General features: G+C 28.5%; 1 protein-coding gene across 5 annotated transcripts; it reads left to right on the forward strand.

Annotated features, from left to right (window-relative positions):
• Positions 1-2,305: 2,305 nt before the first annotated feature.
• On the forward strand, positions 2,306-6,155 carry LOC129300184 (loganic acid O-methyltransferase-like). 5 transcript variants are annotated; one of them, XM_054938719.1, is made up of 4 exons: positions 2,306-2,587; positions 3,895-4,009; positions 4,500-5,162; positions 5,696-6,155. In XM_054938719.1, the coding sequence occupies exons 1-4, from the start codon at positions 2,502-2,504 to the stop codon at positions 6,032-6,034; spliced, it is 1,203 nt and encodes a 400-aa protein (XP_054794694.1). In that variant the 5' UTR covers positions 2,306-2,501; the 3' UTR covers positions 6,035-6,155. The 5 variants fall into 5 exon arrangements, with proteins under 5 accessions (XP_054794694.1, XP_054794697.1, XP_054794695.1 ...); XM_054938722.1 differs by having other exon boundaries at positions 2,308-2,587; positions 3,902-4,009; XM_054938720.1 differs by lacking the exon at positions 2,306-2,587 and adding an exon at positions 2,787-2,881 and having other exon boundaries at positions 3,902-4,009.
• The last annotated feature ends 8,147 nt before the right edge of the window (positions 6,156-14,302 follow it).

A 14,302-nucleotide genomic window follows, 5' to 3' on the forward strand; every position in this document is an offset into this window, starting at 1 on the left:
TATTAAATACTTTATATAAGAGCCTTGATAATAACAATTAAAATTCTAATGCATGATTTTTTTTGAAAAGAATAATAAATAAAGTAGGGCTATAGTTTGAAAATAAATATAAAAGTATTTCAATATTTTATATTTTGAAGTGGGTAAAGTTTTTAAAAGATATTTTATATTATGATCTAAAGAAGTATTTTAGAGGGAGCACATTAATCCAGTGATTGACGATATCCACTCAATTAATGGCTAACAATCATCTCACGAATCTCACAACGTTTTGATTAATAACACTAAGTTGATATGTATGCATTAAATTTGAGAAACATATTTAAGTATTTTCATTGGATTTTTTTAAATTTTTATTATAAATACGGTTTCTGAAATGACGCAGATTTGTTAAAAAAAATGCATTAAACTTAACATAATGAAAAAAAAAGATTACATTGTGTGATTTTTAACTTTGGATATGTAATTGTATTACATGCTTGTCAAAAAAACTTTTACCGCTATTGTTGTGTTCTTCTTAATTAGCTAGACCGGCTCAAGAGGCAGAGCCGTGATTTTAACTATGAGGGAAACCAATATTTAAAAAGTGAATATATTACAATATAGAATAGTTTTCATAAATATTGAGAAGTTGGAAGTATAAAATATCTATACAATTAAAAAAAAAAAAGGGGATTGCCTGCATTTTTATTTTAATTTTTTCCGGAGAAGAACCGTGTCTAAGGTTGTTAGAAGAAGAAAAATAGTTTTATAGGCCCAATATAATCTGATAATACTCTACATGCCCGAAAGATTCTCTAGGCTTTCTGACTTTAACCTTATGCTTTAAATTAATTTTTTTAATATATCTATATTTTTTAAAAAATAATCTGTAAACAAAAATACTAAAAAATCACAAGTGTTTATTGAAAATTTTTAAGCTTGTTTGTTTCAGCTTATTTTATGAAGAAATTACTTACTTCTTTTTTAAAAATATATTTTATAAGTTTTTATTATGTTTATTTAAATTTTTGAAAATCATTAGAATCCAAAAAATAACCAACTTATAATTATTTTAAGAAGCTAATTTGAATAACATTTAAAAATAATCTCTAATACAGTAGATAAAAGAGGGTAATTTTAAAGACACGAGATACGTAAAAATATCATAAAATTTTAAAATAATAAATAATAAATTAATTTTATAAAATAAAAATCAAGAAAAGATATCATAAAATTTAAAAACAACTAATTAAATATTACTTTTTTATTATTGCAACATAAATAATATTTAGCTTTTATAAAATTTTTTAAAAATAAATCTCTTCTTATAAAATCTCTAAACTAATGAAAAAATTATTTTATTTTTAATTTAAAACAAAAGGCCCTTTGTAATACTTCGAAAATAACGTGTCCTATGGATATCAAATATTTTATGTTTGTCACATATTAGTCTAATTAATTATGAATGATTTTTCCTAAAAATTTTCTCTTCAAACCGTCTTATGAATGAGGGTGGGAATACTCATTTATCAAAGAATTTGCTTATGTGTGATAATCATAGGTCCTCTCTCCCTCCCCTTTTCTCTCAAATTTGAATTTTATGAATTAGGTGACGCGAGCTTACGTTTACTGTAAAGTTTAAGAAAGTGATAATTTTATCATATTATTTATAATTTGCTAGTATCTCGTTGTACTTTCCTTCTAAGAGTGTTCAATATCTTATATTAATAAGTAAAATATTTTTTCTAGATAGAGGGGGATCATTGTTTCTTTTAAAAATTGTTTAAAAAAAATGTCTCACTTATTAGTACATGTTGTGCAGCACTTCTCAAATGAGAGTACATGAGAAAAAAATGTACTTTAATCTTATTTTTTAATAGAAATAGAATAAACAATTAAAAGTGAGAATTGTTTTTTTTTTTTTGTTACTCATAGACACCCTTCTATTAGAGGCATTGATGTTTGAATGAGTTAGGCAGTACATATGAGTTTTGAATATTAATTTATCACTTGTGAGAATTAACATATTTCAAGTATTAGAAGTGCCGAGTAAATAGAGACAGCTCAGTACTGTGAGTTTCTCAAACTATTTGGGCTTTTATAATCCATTTGAAACCGAGGAATGGGCTGTATTTAAGGGTTTAAATCTTGATTGGGACCGTGGACTTGAACACGTTACTATTGAATCTGTGGACAGATATTTATAAAAAAGAAAAAAGAAAAAAGAAAAACTTGTGGGCATCATCAACGATGGAGAAAGATTGTGCTTGCTATAATGCTGGGTCTTTGATGTTTAAGGAGATCATTTGAATGCTGTTGCTTCAATGGAGATCAAAATACTTTACATCACCGGTTGAATCTTGTGGCTGATGGACTTGCTAGATTTGATTCAACGATGCTTTCGAATTGTATCACACGGTTCCTGCTTCCTTGAGAACCCTAGCGCAGAGAAAGACGGTTAATTTCTTTTGGGTCAACTCAACGGACCGCCAAGATTAAAGAAATAATGAACGGTTGAGATGAGACTTTCCACTGAATTTTCCGTAAAGCGTCGTCGTTTTCAGGAGCTGAGCGGAGTTCTGTTTCGGAAGCTTCTATTTCTCTGGTATGCTTCACGTCTTCTTCATTGGATTTTGTGAGTGTTCCAATAACAGCTTCTTGATCAGAAAAGGAGGTTATCCTCAAGTTTAGAAAGGCAAAATGGACAATGGAAATAAAATGTCTAAGACTGACAAGAGTAAGCTAAACAGAAATGATTGCTGATTTCTTGTCTGATTGGTATTATCCAGTATGTCGACCATCCCGATGGTACCAGATTGAGCTGGTTTTCGAGTGCTCATGAGCGAAAATCATATGCAAAATGTGGATGGAAGCGCGCAATGTGGGTAAAAGAAACCAGGTCATGAATAATTCTTTCACGATGTTTGTTGTAAATGAAGTAAAATGTGGCTATAGATAAACATAACTTTCTTGCTCTTATATCGATTTAATTGATTGATTAATTGCTTGGAGTTTGATCAGCTTTGGATGAGAACTTCATTGCCTGCGAGAGATTGTCTTTATAAAAATTACTTGAGTTCAGGTGAGGATTTTGGAATAAAGAGGGGGCTAAAGCCCAAAATAATAGAAACTAAGCACATGCAAGAACAGAAAACTTCTTGGGAGAGGGCAAATGTTTGAGATTAGATTGGTTCAGTTTGTTAGCAATGACACTTTCCTACTTCCCTCGAGCTGCTAATTTTGTCGTTTAAGGAGAAGCGTTCTGTGCTCATGGGGAAGGAAAACTTTACGCTGATATAGACTTCAAGGCAAGTATATTCTGCCTATATGTTTTACTATTTTTTTCTTAATTTTCTTTTAGACCCATGGATTAGGATTTGATAAACTTATTAGCATTACGTAGATATCAAAGAAAAGAAATGAAGAATGAGTTTAATTAGCAAAGCAGTTCTTTGACGATGATTATGTGATAATCTTGTGACAAGTAAGCTGACACTCCTTTAACAAACTTAATTGTTTGTATTATGTGATAATCGTGCATTTCGTCCATCCCAAATGTTGTTAGATTGACCTGGTCGGTTGACGGTGCCCTTAACGTTATGTGCTCATAGGGCAGCGATAATCCCAAGCCCAATGCCATTCAATGCCTTGATGTATTCTTGTGACTGTGTGTGTTTATTGTTTTTGTTTTTTCTCATAAAGTTCACGCTATCCCAAGTCTCTACGGATGAGTTTGTTAGTTTTTGTCTATTGTTTATATATCTTTCATCCCTCTCTCTTACTTCCCCTCATTCACATACGCTTCAGGGCAAGTAGTCTAACTCTTCATTTACATGTCTGTTTTCTTACTTCTCCTCCTTCTTCTTTCTTTTTGGTTACATTCATGCTTCTGGATCTGATACATATTTGAAGCATGCAGATATCGAAGGAAGAGATGGAGAATGAATCCAACAAGGCTTTTCCTGAATCATATGCCATGAAAGGAGGGGAGGGTCCTCACAGCTATGCTCAAAACTCAAACTTTCAGGCATTTAATCTTAATCTTATCGCTTAATTACAGTTTGTTTTGTGAAATCTTTTGATTCTTATTTGATGGCTAATGTTTGTGTACACACAGGCATTAATCTTCTGTTTTATAAAAAGCTATATGACTATTAACAAGATAATTTAGTTTTGCAGAGAATAGATGATCCGTCATGTCATATATTCTATGCCAAAAAAATCATTCATACGTTATTATTGTCATGACAATTATGCAATATAGGAACGTGTTCAGAAGAGATTTACAGGGTAAATTTAAAGGTGGAAGAAGAAGAAGAAGAAGAAGAAGAAGAGAGAGATGGAGATAGATCCGTCATATTGAACTCATTTTAGTCTCATCATTTAAATGTTGATCTTATATGAATTTTGTCTGTCTCTTAAAAAATTATCATCTATATTTTTTGGTTAAATTTATAGGATTTTAATCTGCTTATTTGCTTAACAGATATAACTAATGAACTACATGATATCTGCAGAGATCAGCAATTGAAGCAGCCAAAAAGCTTCTCCAAGGTGCAATAGCTGACAACTTTGACTTGAAAATCATTTGTGCTGCTTCTACAACAAACCCAATTTGCATAGCAGACTTGGGCTGCTCCACTGGGCCAAATACCTTTATTGCAGCACAAAACATAATGGAAGCAATTGAACTCCAATGCAAATCTCAAAAACAAAGTGTCCAGGAATTCTTTGTTTTCTTCAATGATCAAGCCTCAAATGATTTCAACACTCTCTTCCAGAAACTTCCTCCCAACAAAAAGTACTTTGCTGCTGGAGTTCCTGGCTCTTTCTATGGACGCTTATTTCCGAGGCAGAGCCTACATGTAGTTCACTCATCTGCATCACTGTCTTGGCTATCTAAGTTGCCCAAAGAGCTTACTGATAGAAGCTGTGATGCTTGGAACAAGGGGAAAATTTACTATACTAATGCTCCAAAAGAAGTTGAAGATGCTTATAAAAGTCAGTTTAAAATGGATTTGGAGACTTTTTTACAAGCCAGAGCACAAGAGGTTGTGGGCAATGGGATAGTGATTCTTCTGATACCTGCTGCTCATGATGTGATTGATTTTAGTGTGGACTTGTATGGTGGAAAAGATTATGAACTTCTGGGAAGCTGTCTAATGGACATGGCAAAACTTGTGAGTGTTCGTTCGTTTTTTTTTTTCTTTTAATAATTTGGCATTGCTTAAGAGTGTGTTGTGTGATAAAACAAAGTAAAGTCAAATAGTTTTAATTTGGGTTCATTCAAATAGTAAGTCCCATTTGAATAGCTCTATATAGTTTGCCTTTTTCTTTTAACTCATGACATCCTCTATCTTATAAGCCTTTTGCATTAGAGAATATGAATATTAAAGTGATAAGTCCTTTTTTCTTCATAAAATGCTGCAAATTCTGAGTTTAAAGGTTTCCAATTTAGTTGATAAGTAATAATATGTATGTTACATGATTCTCACTTTATAAGTGTAAGGTTCACTAAGTTTAGAATATAAACATGGTATAATTTTTAATTGACAATTGGTATTGTGTTGGTTCTGCCTCATGGAAAATTGAGAGTAGCCACCAAGTTCAAATGGTCATAAAACTTGTTATTTGTAAACTATTGTTAAGAATTTGATAGAATCGACCATGGATAGGAAAGTTAAGAATTTGCTAATAGTTTTTGCCATTGTAGGGACTTGTAAGTGAAGAAAAAGTGGACACTTTTAACGTGCCCACGTATTTTCCACATGTGAAGGATCTGAAGAAAATGCTTGAAAGTAATGAAGATTTCAGCGTGGAGAAAATGGACTCATTTGATTGCCACAGCTCCATTCAGCCAAACTTGGAAGGGCATGTTTCCCAATGCAGAGCTGTGCTGGAAGTGCTAATTGGGAAGCACTTCGGAGATGGAGTTGTTGATGAACTTTTTGCTCGCTTTGCTGAGAAAGTTATGGAATCCCCAGAAGTCATGAATCTTCAGAAGCTTAAACTTCTAATGCTCTTTGTTGTTCTCAAGCGCAAGCAGGTGTAGACATAGATGGATAAGTTAACAGTTCTCTCCTGATGAACTTAATTATGATAATGCAACTGCCTCTATTCTGCTTGTTGGACTTGATTATGATGAAGGGTGAAAGTAACATGTGTTGACCTGATGTGTTTTAAAAGTTTTTTATATATAATTTTGTGGTAAGGTATTGCTGTTTCCATTTGTTATGATATTAAGTGATTTTTATGATCTTATATTTTATTTGCTTGATATTTACGAATAGTCATTATTTCTAGAATATGTGAGAGAGAGAGTTCCCCCCCCCCCACCCAAAAAAAAAAAAAAAACTAAATGGGGGAGGATTTTCTGATTATAAGAGGTTTTCAGTTTTTACACTGGTACAAATCATTATAACTGGTTAAATATTTTTTAAATGATTTAAATATTTTTCACACTGTTTAAGTTCATAATCAATGTATAATGATTAATTTTTTTAAAAAAATTACTTTAGACTTTCTCCACTTGTTATAGTTAGTGATAATTTTTTTTTAATATTCAATACTTTTTAACTTTCAACATAACATATTATATTTGTTGGTGTAGAAATTTTTTTAACACTGATTGTTTTAGTAACTGATGAAGAAAGTTCAATAATCATGCAATTTAGTGAAAAAATTGCTAGTGCCCATACTTTCTACACCTATTCCTTTTGATCTAGTGTAAAAGCCTATTGTACAAAGTGTCTTTTTTTATACTATACTGTATTTATGCCAACATTATGATGTACTAAGTGTCTTCTAGAGGTTTATTTTATCTCCTAAATATGATGAATGTCATGATATTTTTAAATAATTAAATAATTTTATTATTATCTTAAAAAATGAAAGAGATATTAATTGTGTGTTCTACATCAATACCATCATATATGATGTTAATTGTGATATTATTATGAGCAAAATTGAAAAATTATTGTGATTTTATTTCATTTCATCCAAAAAATAAACTTTTATTGGTATATGAGTGAGATTTGGTTAAAACTAAAAACATCTTACATATAGAAATAGAGTAATACATTTCTCCAAGTAAATGAATCTTAATGTAGTCGGTACATGTGAATGTTCCTGTACTTAATAGCGTGATTTGATTCATGAATGAGATAAGGCTTAAATATAATGATTCATAAAATTAAAGTAATGATCATCCACAAAATATCATAATAGCTCGAGATCATCTATGTCTAGTAAAAAGTTAAAATGATAAAAGGTTAAGTAATTAATTTAAAAGAGAAAATATATAATATTAAGTAATTAATTTAAAAGAGAAAATATATAATGAATGATTTGGATTTGATATCTATATTAGGATTTGATTGAGTCACATTAATGTGGATGATTCTTTCTTTTGTTGTAAAGGAGAGAGAATAGGTGATACTATATATGAACAACTAAAGAAAAATTGAGAGGGAAGATTTTGAGAGAGAGAGGGGGGGGGGGGCTAGAGTAGAAAGAGAAGGGTGAAGCAAGAGACATACATTGAAAGGTAGAAATAACTATTTCTTCACCCTATGCCATCATTTAGAATTGGTTTTTTCAAGAGAAAATGATAATAAAATTTTTTTAAATTAATAAATGATATTTTGGTTTATCAAAATGTTATAATTTTTCTAAAGTTCACTAAGACTTTTTTATTATTAAAGAATTAATATAAATAATTAAATTACTTTTAGTTCAGGATTTTAAATGCGAACTTTGAATTATTGTTACATTCTTGTGATTTTAAGAAGAAAAATTGTGAATCTTAAAATAAAACTCGTGAATGACAATTAATATTTATAACACTTGAAGAATATTAAAATTTTAATGTAAACTTATGAATTGCTATCAAATTTTTGCAATTTTAAGAAAAAAAATTGTGAATCTTAGAATAAAACTGGTGAATGATAATTGATATTTGTAACACTTGAATAATATCAGGATTGAAATGTAAACTTGTGAATTTCTTTTGAATTCTTATGATTTTAAGAAGAAAAATTATGAATTTTAAAATAAAACTTGTGAATAATAATTAATATTTGAATTAAAGATAATTTGATCATTTATATTAATTTGTTCATTACATAAAAATCTCTAAAAATTTTAGAAAAATTATAACATTTTGACAAACTAAAGTGTCATCTATATAATTTAAAAACAATTTTATTGCCAGTTTTTCTTTTTTCAAATGGGTTGTCTATAGTAAGAATAACGGATAATTTACTCGCTATATGCACTGCTCCTTTTTTGCTTTGTACGTTCATAATTTGATGAAATCTTAGAGATGTTCTTTTAATTCATGCCAATGAACTTCTCTAGTGTGGATAGAGGCCACCCTCATTTAATTTGAGTATTGAGATATTCTCTTTTTTCTTTTTAACTAGTATATGGCATGTGCTACATACGGGATATGAAAGAAAATAATTTAAATAAATAGTGAGATTTACTTTAACATTTGGAGTGAGTTGTTATTAAATTTAGAGATACTATAATTTTTGACAGTTTTAAAGGGAAAACAAATGAAGACATCAAGTAATTTAGATGATAACTATGAATATATTATTCTATAGCAAACCATTTACAAGAACAAAAAGGAGGGGATTATAAGAAGAGATAAAGTCATCTACCTACAATATTGATGAATATATTAGGGTTGTTGTATATCTTTCAAATATTAGGGTCACTCATAAGATGTTGATATGGTTAGTAAATACAAATTATAAAGTTTAGATGAATTTATGAAAATACAAACATATGGAGGACTGACTTGAAATAGTGTTATAAAAGCTTATAATAATGCAAAGGACAGAATGGACGAAAATAAGAATCAAAATGCACAATCAAAACATGAAATTCAATTTTGAATCAATTGTAGAGCATTGAAAGTGCATTTGTTTGACAACAAATCTATAATGAGAAGAATTCATCAAGAAAAAGAATCATAACATACCATAAGAGAAAAAACTACTTGAGAAAACGAATAGAGAAGAAGAAATTGTTAAACACCACAGGGAAGGGAAGGAGAAAGAGAAAGATGAGGAAAGAAGGAAGCTGTCACATCCCATCTTCTAACATAAACATAATTTGAGATAGTGACTCTATGGAAAAGTAGTTTTTGAATTAAATATAAAAAAATGGGAAATGGTCTTTGACAATTTAAGAAGATAATGGGAGGTGATTTTTGATGGTTTTAAAATAATTATTTTTAAATTTGAAATTTAAAATTAGGAACAAGTTAATGAGATGTTAGGATAATGGTGAGAGTGAGTTAGTATTATTTATATTTTAAATAATGACCAATAAAATAAAAATATAAAAATATATGGCATCATTAGACTTAAGCTTGCGGTATTTTTTAATTATAAATTTAAATTAAATAAGATAACATGATTTTTGAATTATAAATTTGAATTACAAACAAGTTAATAGAAAGTTAAGAGATAATGAAGAGATGTGAGGATGAGGTAGTTTTATTATATATTTAAAGTGAAATCATCATACCTAACCTTATAAATCTACTTTATACAAATATATATAGATTTTACTTTCATGTGAAATATTGGAGTATTTATTTTTTGACAAAGGCATTTCCTCATGTGTGTGTATTTTTTTTTCCAATGATTATTTCATTTTGTTTTTAGATTTCACATTTTTATAAGCCTATTTTCTCCTTATTTTACAAAGATGCAAGTGTCAAAGGGAAGTGTAATTGGTAGCATTTTTTAAATAAAAACCTCGTCAGATGGTCATTGTGCCCCAGATGTCATACACTAAGCAAATCACGGTGAAATTGACAGACTTTTAATAAAATGATCAAATTACCCCTAAAAGGACATGAATAAATTGGTCCGGTGATTGAAAAAATTTTATGTCTAAAAAAATATGAATTAAATTTTTTAAAATTTGAAAATATGGTTACAAGAAATTTATTATTAAAAATTTATAAATTTATTATTGATATACAATAATATATTATAACAAATATAATAAATTAAGTATAATATAAAATATAATAAATGTTGAGTTATTTGTTTGATTTGATCTTATAATATGGGTTATATCTGTAAAAGTTTTAAAAATAATTAAAAAAATATTTCCCACTTACAAATACATGATGCTCAATGCTTTAAAAAAAATAAAAAAAATGACATTTAACCAATAAGTTAATATTTATAATTAATTTTAAAGATTTACAAGTTAAGCTTCACAAATTTACAAATCTAACTTGTAAATTTACTAAATTTAATTTAAAAATATTAAAGCATATATTAATATTGGAAGAGATTAACTTGTAAATATATTAAGTTTCACTTGTAAATATTGATGACTTGTAAAAATTAAAGTATTAATATTTTAATAAAATATTTTTTCAAAAAATTATTTTTTAATCAATCAACTGTGGCCTGTGATTGGTCAACGGCCGCATGCCACCTGTGGGTCGGTTAACCTAATCAAAGAGGTACGAGTCCAAAAACATTTATATCATTTTATATGTTAAATTAACTACAATTAAGTCATCTAGAATTTAACATCTCCTTTGATTGGTTGGAATTTGGGTTTTGGAAAAAGAAAAGGAAAAGGAAAGAGAAAATTTCTTGGTTTGGTTGGCAGGAATTTGTCAACCAAGGAATCAAATTTAAATTTAAGGGAAGAGAGTGGAATTCAAGTTCTTGAGGCCAGGCTAAGGAAAATTTTATTTTTTGTAGGAAGACAATTTTTATCCCAGCCTTTCCTTCTAGTGACACCCAGTGGCGGAGTCAAAATCTTGAATCAAGAGAGGCAACGACGGAGCTAAGATTCTCAATAAAAGAAAGATATTTTTTATCTCTTCCATATTAACTATTGCTTTTTTTTCTTTCTTTTTTTTTATTTTCTATCTAACTTTTAATTGTAGATTTGTAAGTACAACGAGCTAGTAAAAAACATTCACCTAATTTACTCTTGAGTTTTGAATCTTCATTATTTATTATTGTTTTTTTTAACTAACCTCTGAGTAGTATTTAGGACGAGGAGCAAGTTTATTTAGTTATATTAATTTTTTTTATTTTTTAAATAATTAATAAATAATATTGGCATTTAGGTATAGTGAAATTGTGGGTTAATATTTATGAGGTTAAGTTAAAATTTGAATAGGTTTAGGCTAAAAAAATAAAATTGAAATAGATTTCAAATTTAAAATTTGAAAATAAAGAGTACAAAATATAATAAATAAATAGTATAAATTGCAAAATATAAAACTTTATACTCCTAAACATGTTTTTTTTTTTTTTAAGTGAGCAGGGGTATATGCTCCCGTCAATTACATGTCGCTCCACCAATAGTGACACCATAATCTTCGTTCAGCCTTTTGCTCCCAACCTTTGCCGCTATGGGACAAAGAGCACTCGAATCTTCATTTTCTATTTCATTTCCTTTGTATTTCCATAAATGTGGTTCGATTAAGAAGAGAAGGGTAATATTGTCTTTTTACATTATTAAAAATTAATTTAAGAAAAATATGATTTAAAGATTCGATTAGCAAATCAGACATGCTTTTGAAACATATCCCTGTTCTTTTTCCTGTCTTTTCCATTAAAATTGTCCCAGCGAAGCGAAGAAGGCCTAAGAGTTTTTTTTTTTTTTTTTTTTTTTTAACAAATTCATGGAACCTATATGTTAATAAATTTTTTAATTGGGACTCCTTTATAATTTTTTCGATTAATATTCTATTAGAAAATTGATGGCATTTTAAGTCTCAAAAATTAGAAATAAATGCCAAATGGCTAATGTTATTTTTTTTAATTATGTAAAAGACTAAACACCATTTTAATCAATTACTTTGACTGTCTACCGGGTGACCAATTACTTTCCCAGTGATACTGTCAGTAAGTAATAATAATATTTTTATTTTAATATCTTTTTAAAATATTAATACTTTTAATATTTATTTAATGACTTGATAAATATCAATTCTGTTTACAAATCTTTCCATATAATTTACAAGTCAATAAGTCAACTTTTGAGATCATTAACAAATCCCCCATCAATTTACAACCTAGCAATTTTATAAGTTAATGTGTGATAGTTTATAAATCTCTGTTCAAAACTTATAAGTCTCCCTTTTAAAATTTACATTTCAACAAGTGTATCCAAGAGCTATAAATGAATGTATTTTTTCACACACTAGATAATTTTAAATTAAGATTGTGTGATATTTTCGCTTGTAACATATCAAATTTTTAATCTAGAATTTATATACTAATTAAAGGTAAAATTAGTAAATTGATGAATTAATCAAGTTAATTATATTTTTGGATTACTAATAGATATATTGAGTTGTTTGGATAGTTTTGAAATTGAGTTAGGATGATAATTGAGCTAATAGGGTCCAAGTGGAGGCCCAAATCACGTGTGAGATATTGAAACATATGGCAAATGTCTTGTGCATTGCGGTGAATGACACAAAATTTAGATAAATTAGATGAGAATTAAAAGAAGAGGTAAGAAAAGGAAATGAGAAGGGAGCTGGGTTTAACTTTGTTAGGGCTTCAATTTTGAGGCTATTGGGAGCTAATTTAGACTTTTAAAATTTTGGGTAAGCTTTATATCTCCCTAATTTTCCTTTCTACTAGGATTTCTTTTACTTTTGTGAAGTCAGAGATGATGGTTTTGCGCGACCCAAGGGTTTGGATCCAAACTCAATGATTTAAACAGAATTATTAGGAATTAATGTACGTTTCTATACTTAGATTGGTGGTTTTAAGGAGTTTTACGTTGGTGCTTTAGGGTTGGATAAACCCTAGCCTTAAAATGAGAGTTATGGAGTTATGGGAACCCTTTATTGGTGTTATTTAACTTAATGGAAGTTAAATAAAGTTAATAAAAGATTATTAGGACTTAAGGAGTTTGGGTAATCTTATTTGAGCTATTAAGTAACTATGATTAGTTGGGAATTGCCATATAGTTTTTCATCTTATAAATTGCCATTGCTCAAGTGCTCTTTGAGTAATTTGAAGATAGTGAAGGGTAATAATTTCCATGGATAAGCCTTTTAATGATAAAAAAGTTGAGATAACTAAATAATTTAGCTCGTTTACTTGCTTATTTGTCTGGTATATGAGTTTTTGTAAAATAAACTATTATTTTAGTATATTATATGATGTAAATTTGTTTTAAAATTATATGATGGGACTTGAATCTCAATAATTAAATATATGTGCTTGGAAAAATGAATTTAAGGAAAATTAATATGAATAATCATGATTGTGTGATGACAAGAGTTGTAAAAAGCATGATGATTAATAGAAGCATCAGTATATTTGGTATGATCATCAGATGGCAGGAGTTTGACCTTAAACACAAAAGGTTTTTTTTTTAAATGAGATCCTAATTTTTAAATGTTTTAATTATAAATCTATTTCACCTTTTTCTATCATGGTAACTGAAAGGGGATTAATCAAATCCTAGTAGCATAATTTTGTGTGGAATATTATGATAATGTTAAGATGTATATTACACTTCTTATCTATTTTATAGGTAAAGAGAGATAATTTTTTGTGCTCATTATAAGGCTTGCTGTCATTAAAAATACACTTATAGCATACTCTGTTTTTAGCAAAAAATAAAGTATAAAAATTTGATAGAAAAGTAATTCATACCTTCTTTTGTATATTACCATTTCTAACATAAGAAAGCTTTGAGTTGCTAGTTGATCTATTGGAAAATTAATATATGTTTCACAAGCCAAGAATAGTTGCTTTAGTTAGCAAAGGGATTGGCCAACAACTATAAAGTTGTGGATTTGAATCTTACTGTTAATGTGAAGATTTTTATTAATGAGCGATTCGTAAGTAACTTTGTAACCCAATTCATCCAAACTTTTGTACTATAAAAAAATAGGTTAGGGTTATTGTCACAAGACCTGCCCTACGAGCTTAATAGGCTAGTCTCTTTAAATATGTGTATTAATTATATTATAATCATTCAATAATTAAAGTATATTTATTATTTAATATACATATATATATATATATATATAATATTATTTATGTAAGTGTTGGCTTTGATGGCCTTAAAGCCTATATAAAAGCCTTTAGAGCTTAGTGTGTAAGACTATTTAAAAGGTTAATGATAAATTTTTTTAAAAAATAGGCTTGCGAGTTAGGTATTGGTAGGCTTAGGGTTGAGTCGTCAAAAGTCTTATATAAGTTTTAGGTCAGGTTTTAAACTTTTAGTTTATTTGGCCAAAACTTTACTTAACCTATTTTCACCTTTATTTGCAAGGATAGGTTCAAATTTCATT

The sequence above is a fragment of the Prosopis cineraria genome, unplaced genomic scaffold, assembly GCF_029017545.1.
Source record: "Prosopis cineraria cultivar Desert tree isolate PC_DT_omini unplaced genomic scaffold, ASM2901754v1 PC1468, whole genome shotgun sequence".
NCBI classification, from domain to species: domain Eukaryota; kingdom Viridiplantae; phylum Streptophyta; class Magnoliopsida; order Fabales; family Fabaceae; genus Prosopis; species Prosopis cineraria.

Excerpts from the sequence above, each read along its gene's own strand:
- LOC129300184 (XM_054938717.1), top strand. The coding sequence starts at position 3,710 with ATGAGTTTGTTAGTTTTTGTCTATTGTTTATATATCTTTCATCCCTCT. Across the intron at positions 3,818-3,901 it reads GTCTAACTCTTCATTTACAT|ATATCGAAGGAAGAGATGGA; the intron begins GTCTGTTTTCTT and ends TGAAGCATGCAG. Across the intron at positions 5,163-5,695 it reads TAATGGACATGGCAAAACTT|GGACTTGTAAGTGAAGAAAA; the intron begins GTGAGTGTTCGT and ends TTGCCATTGTAG.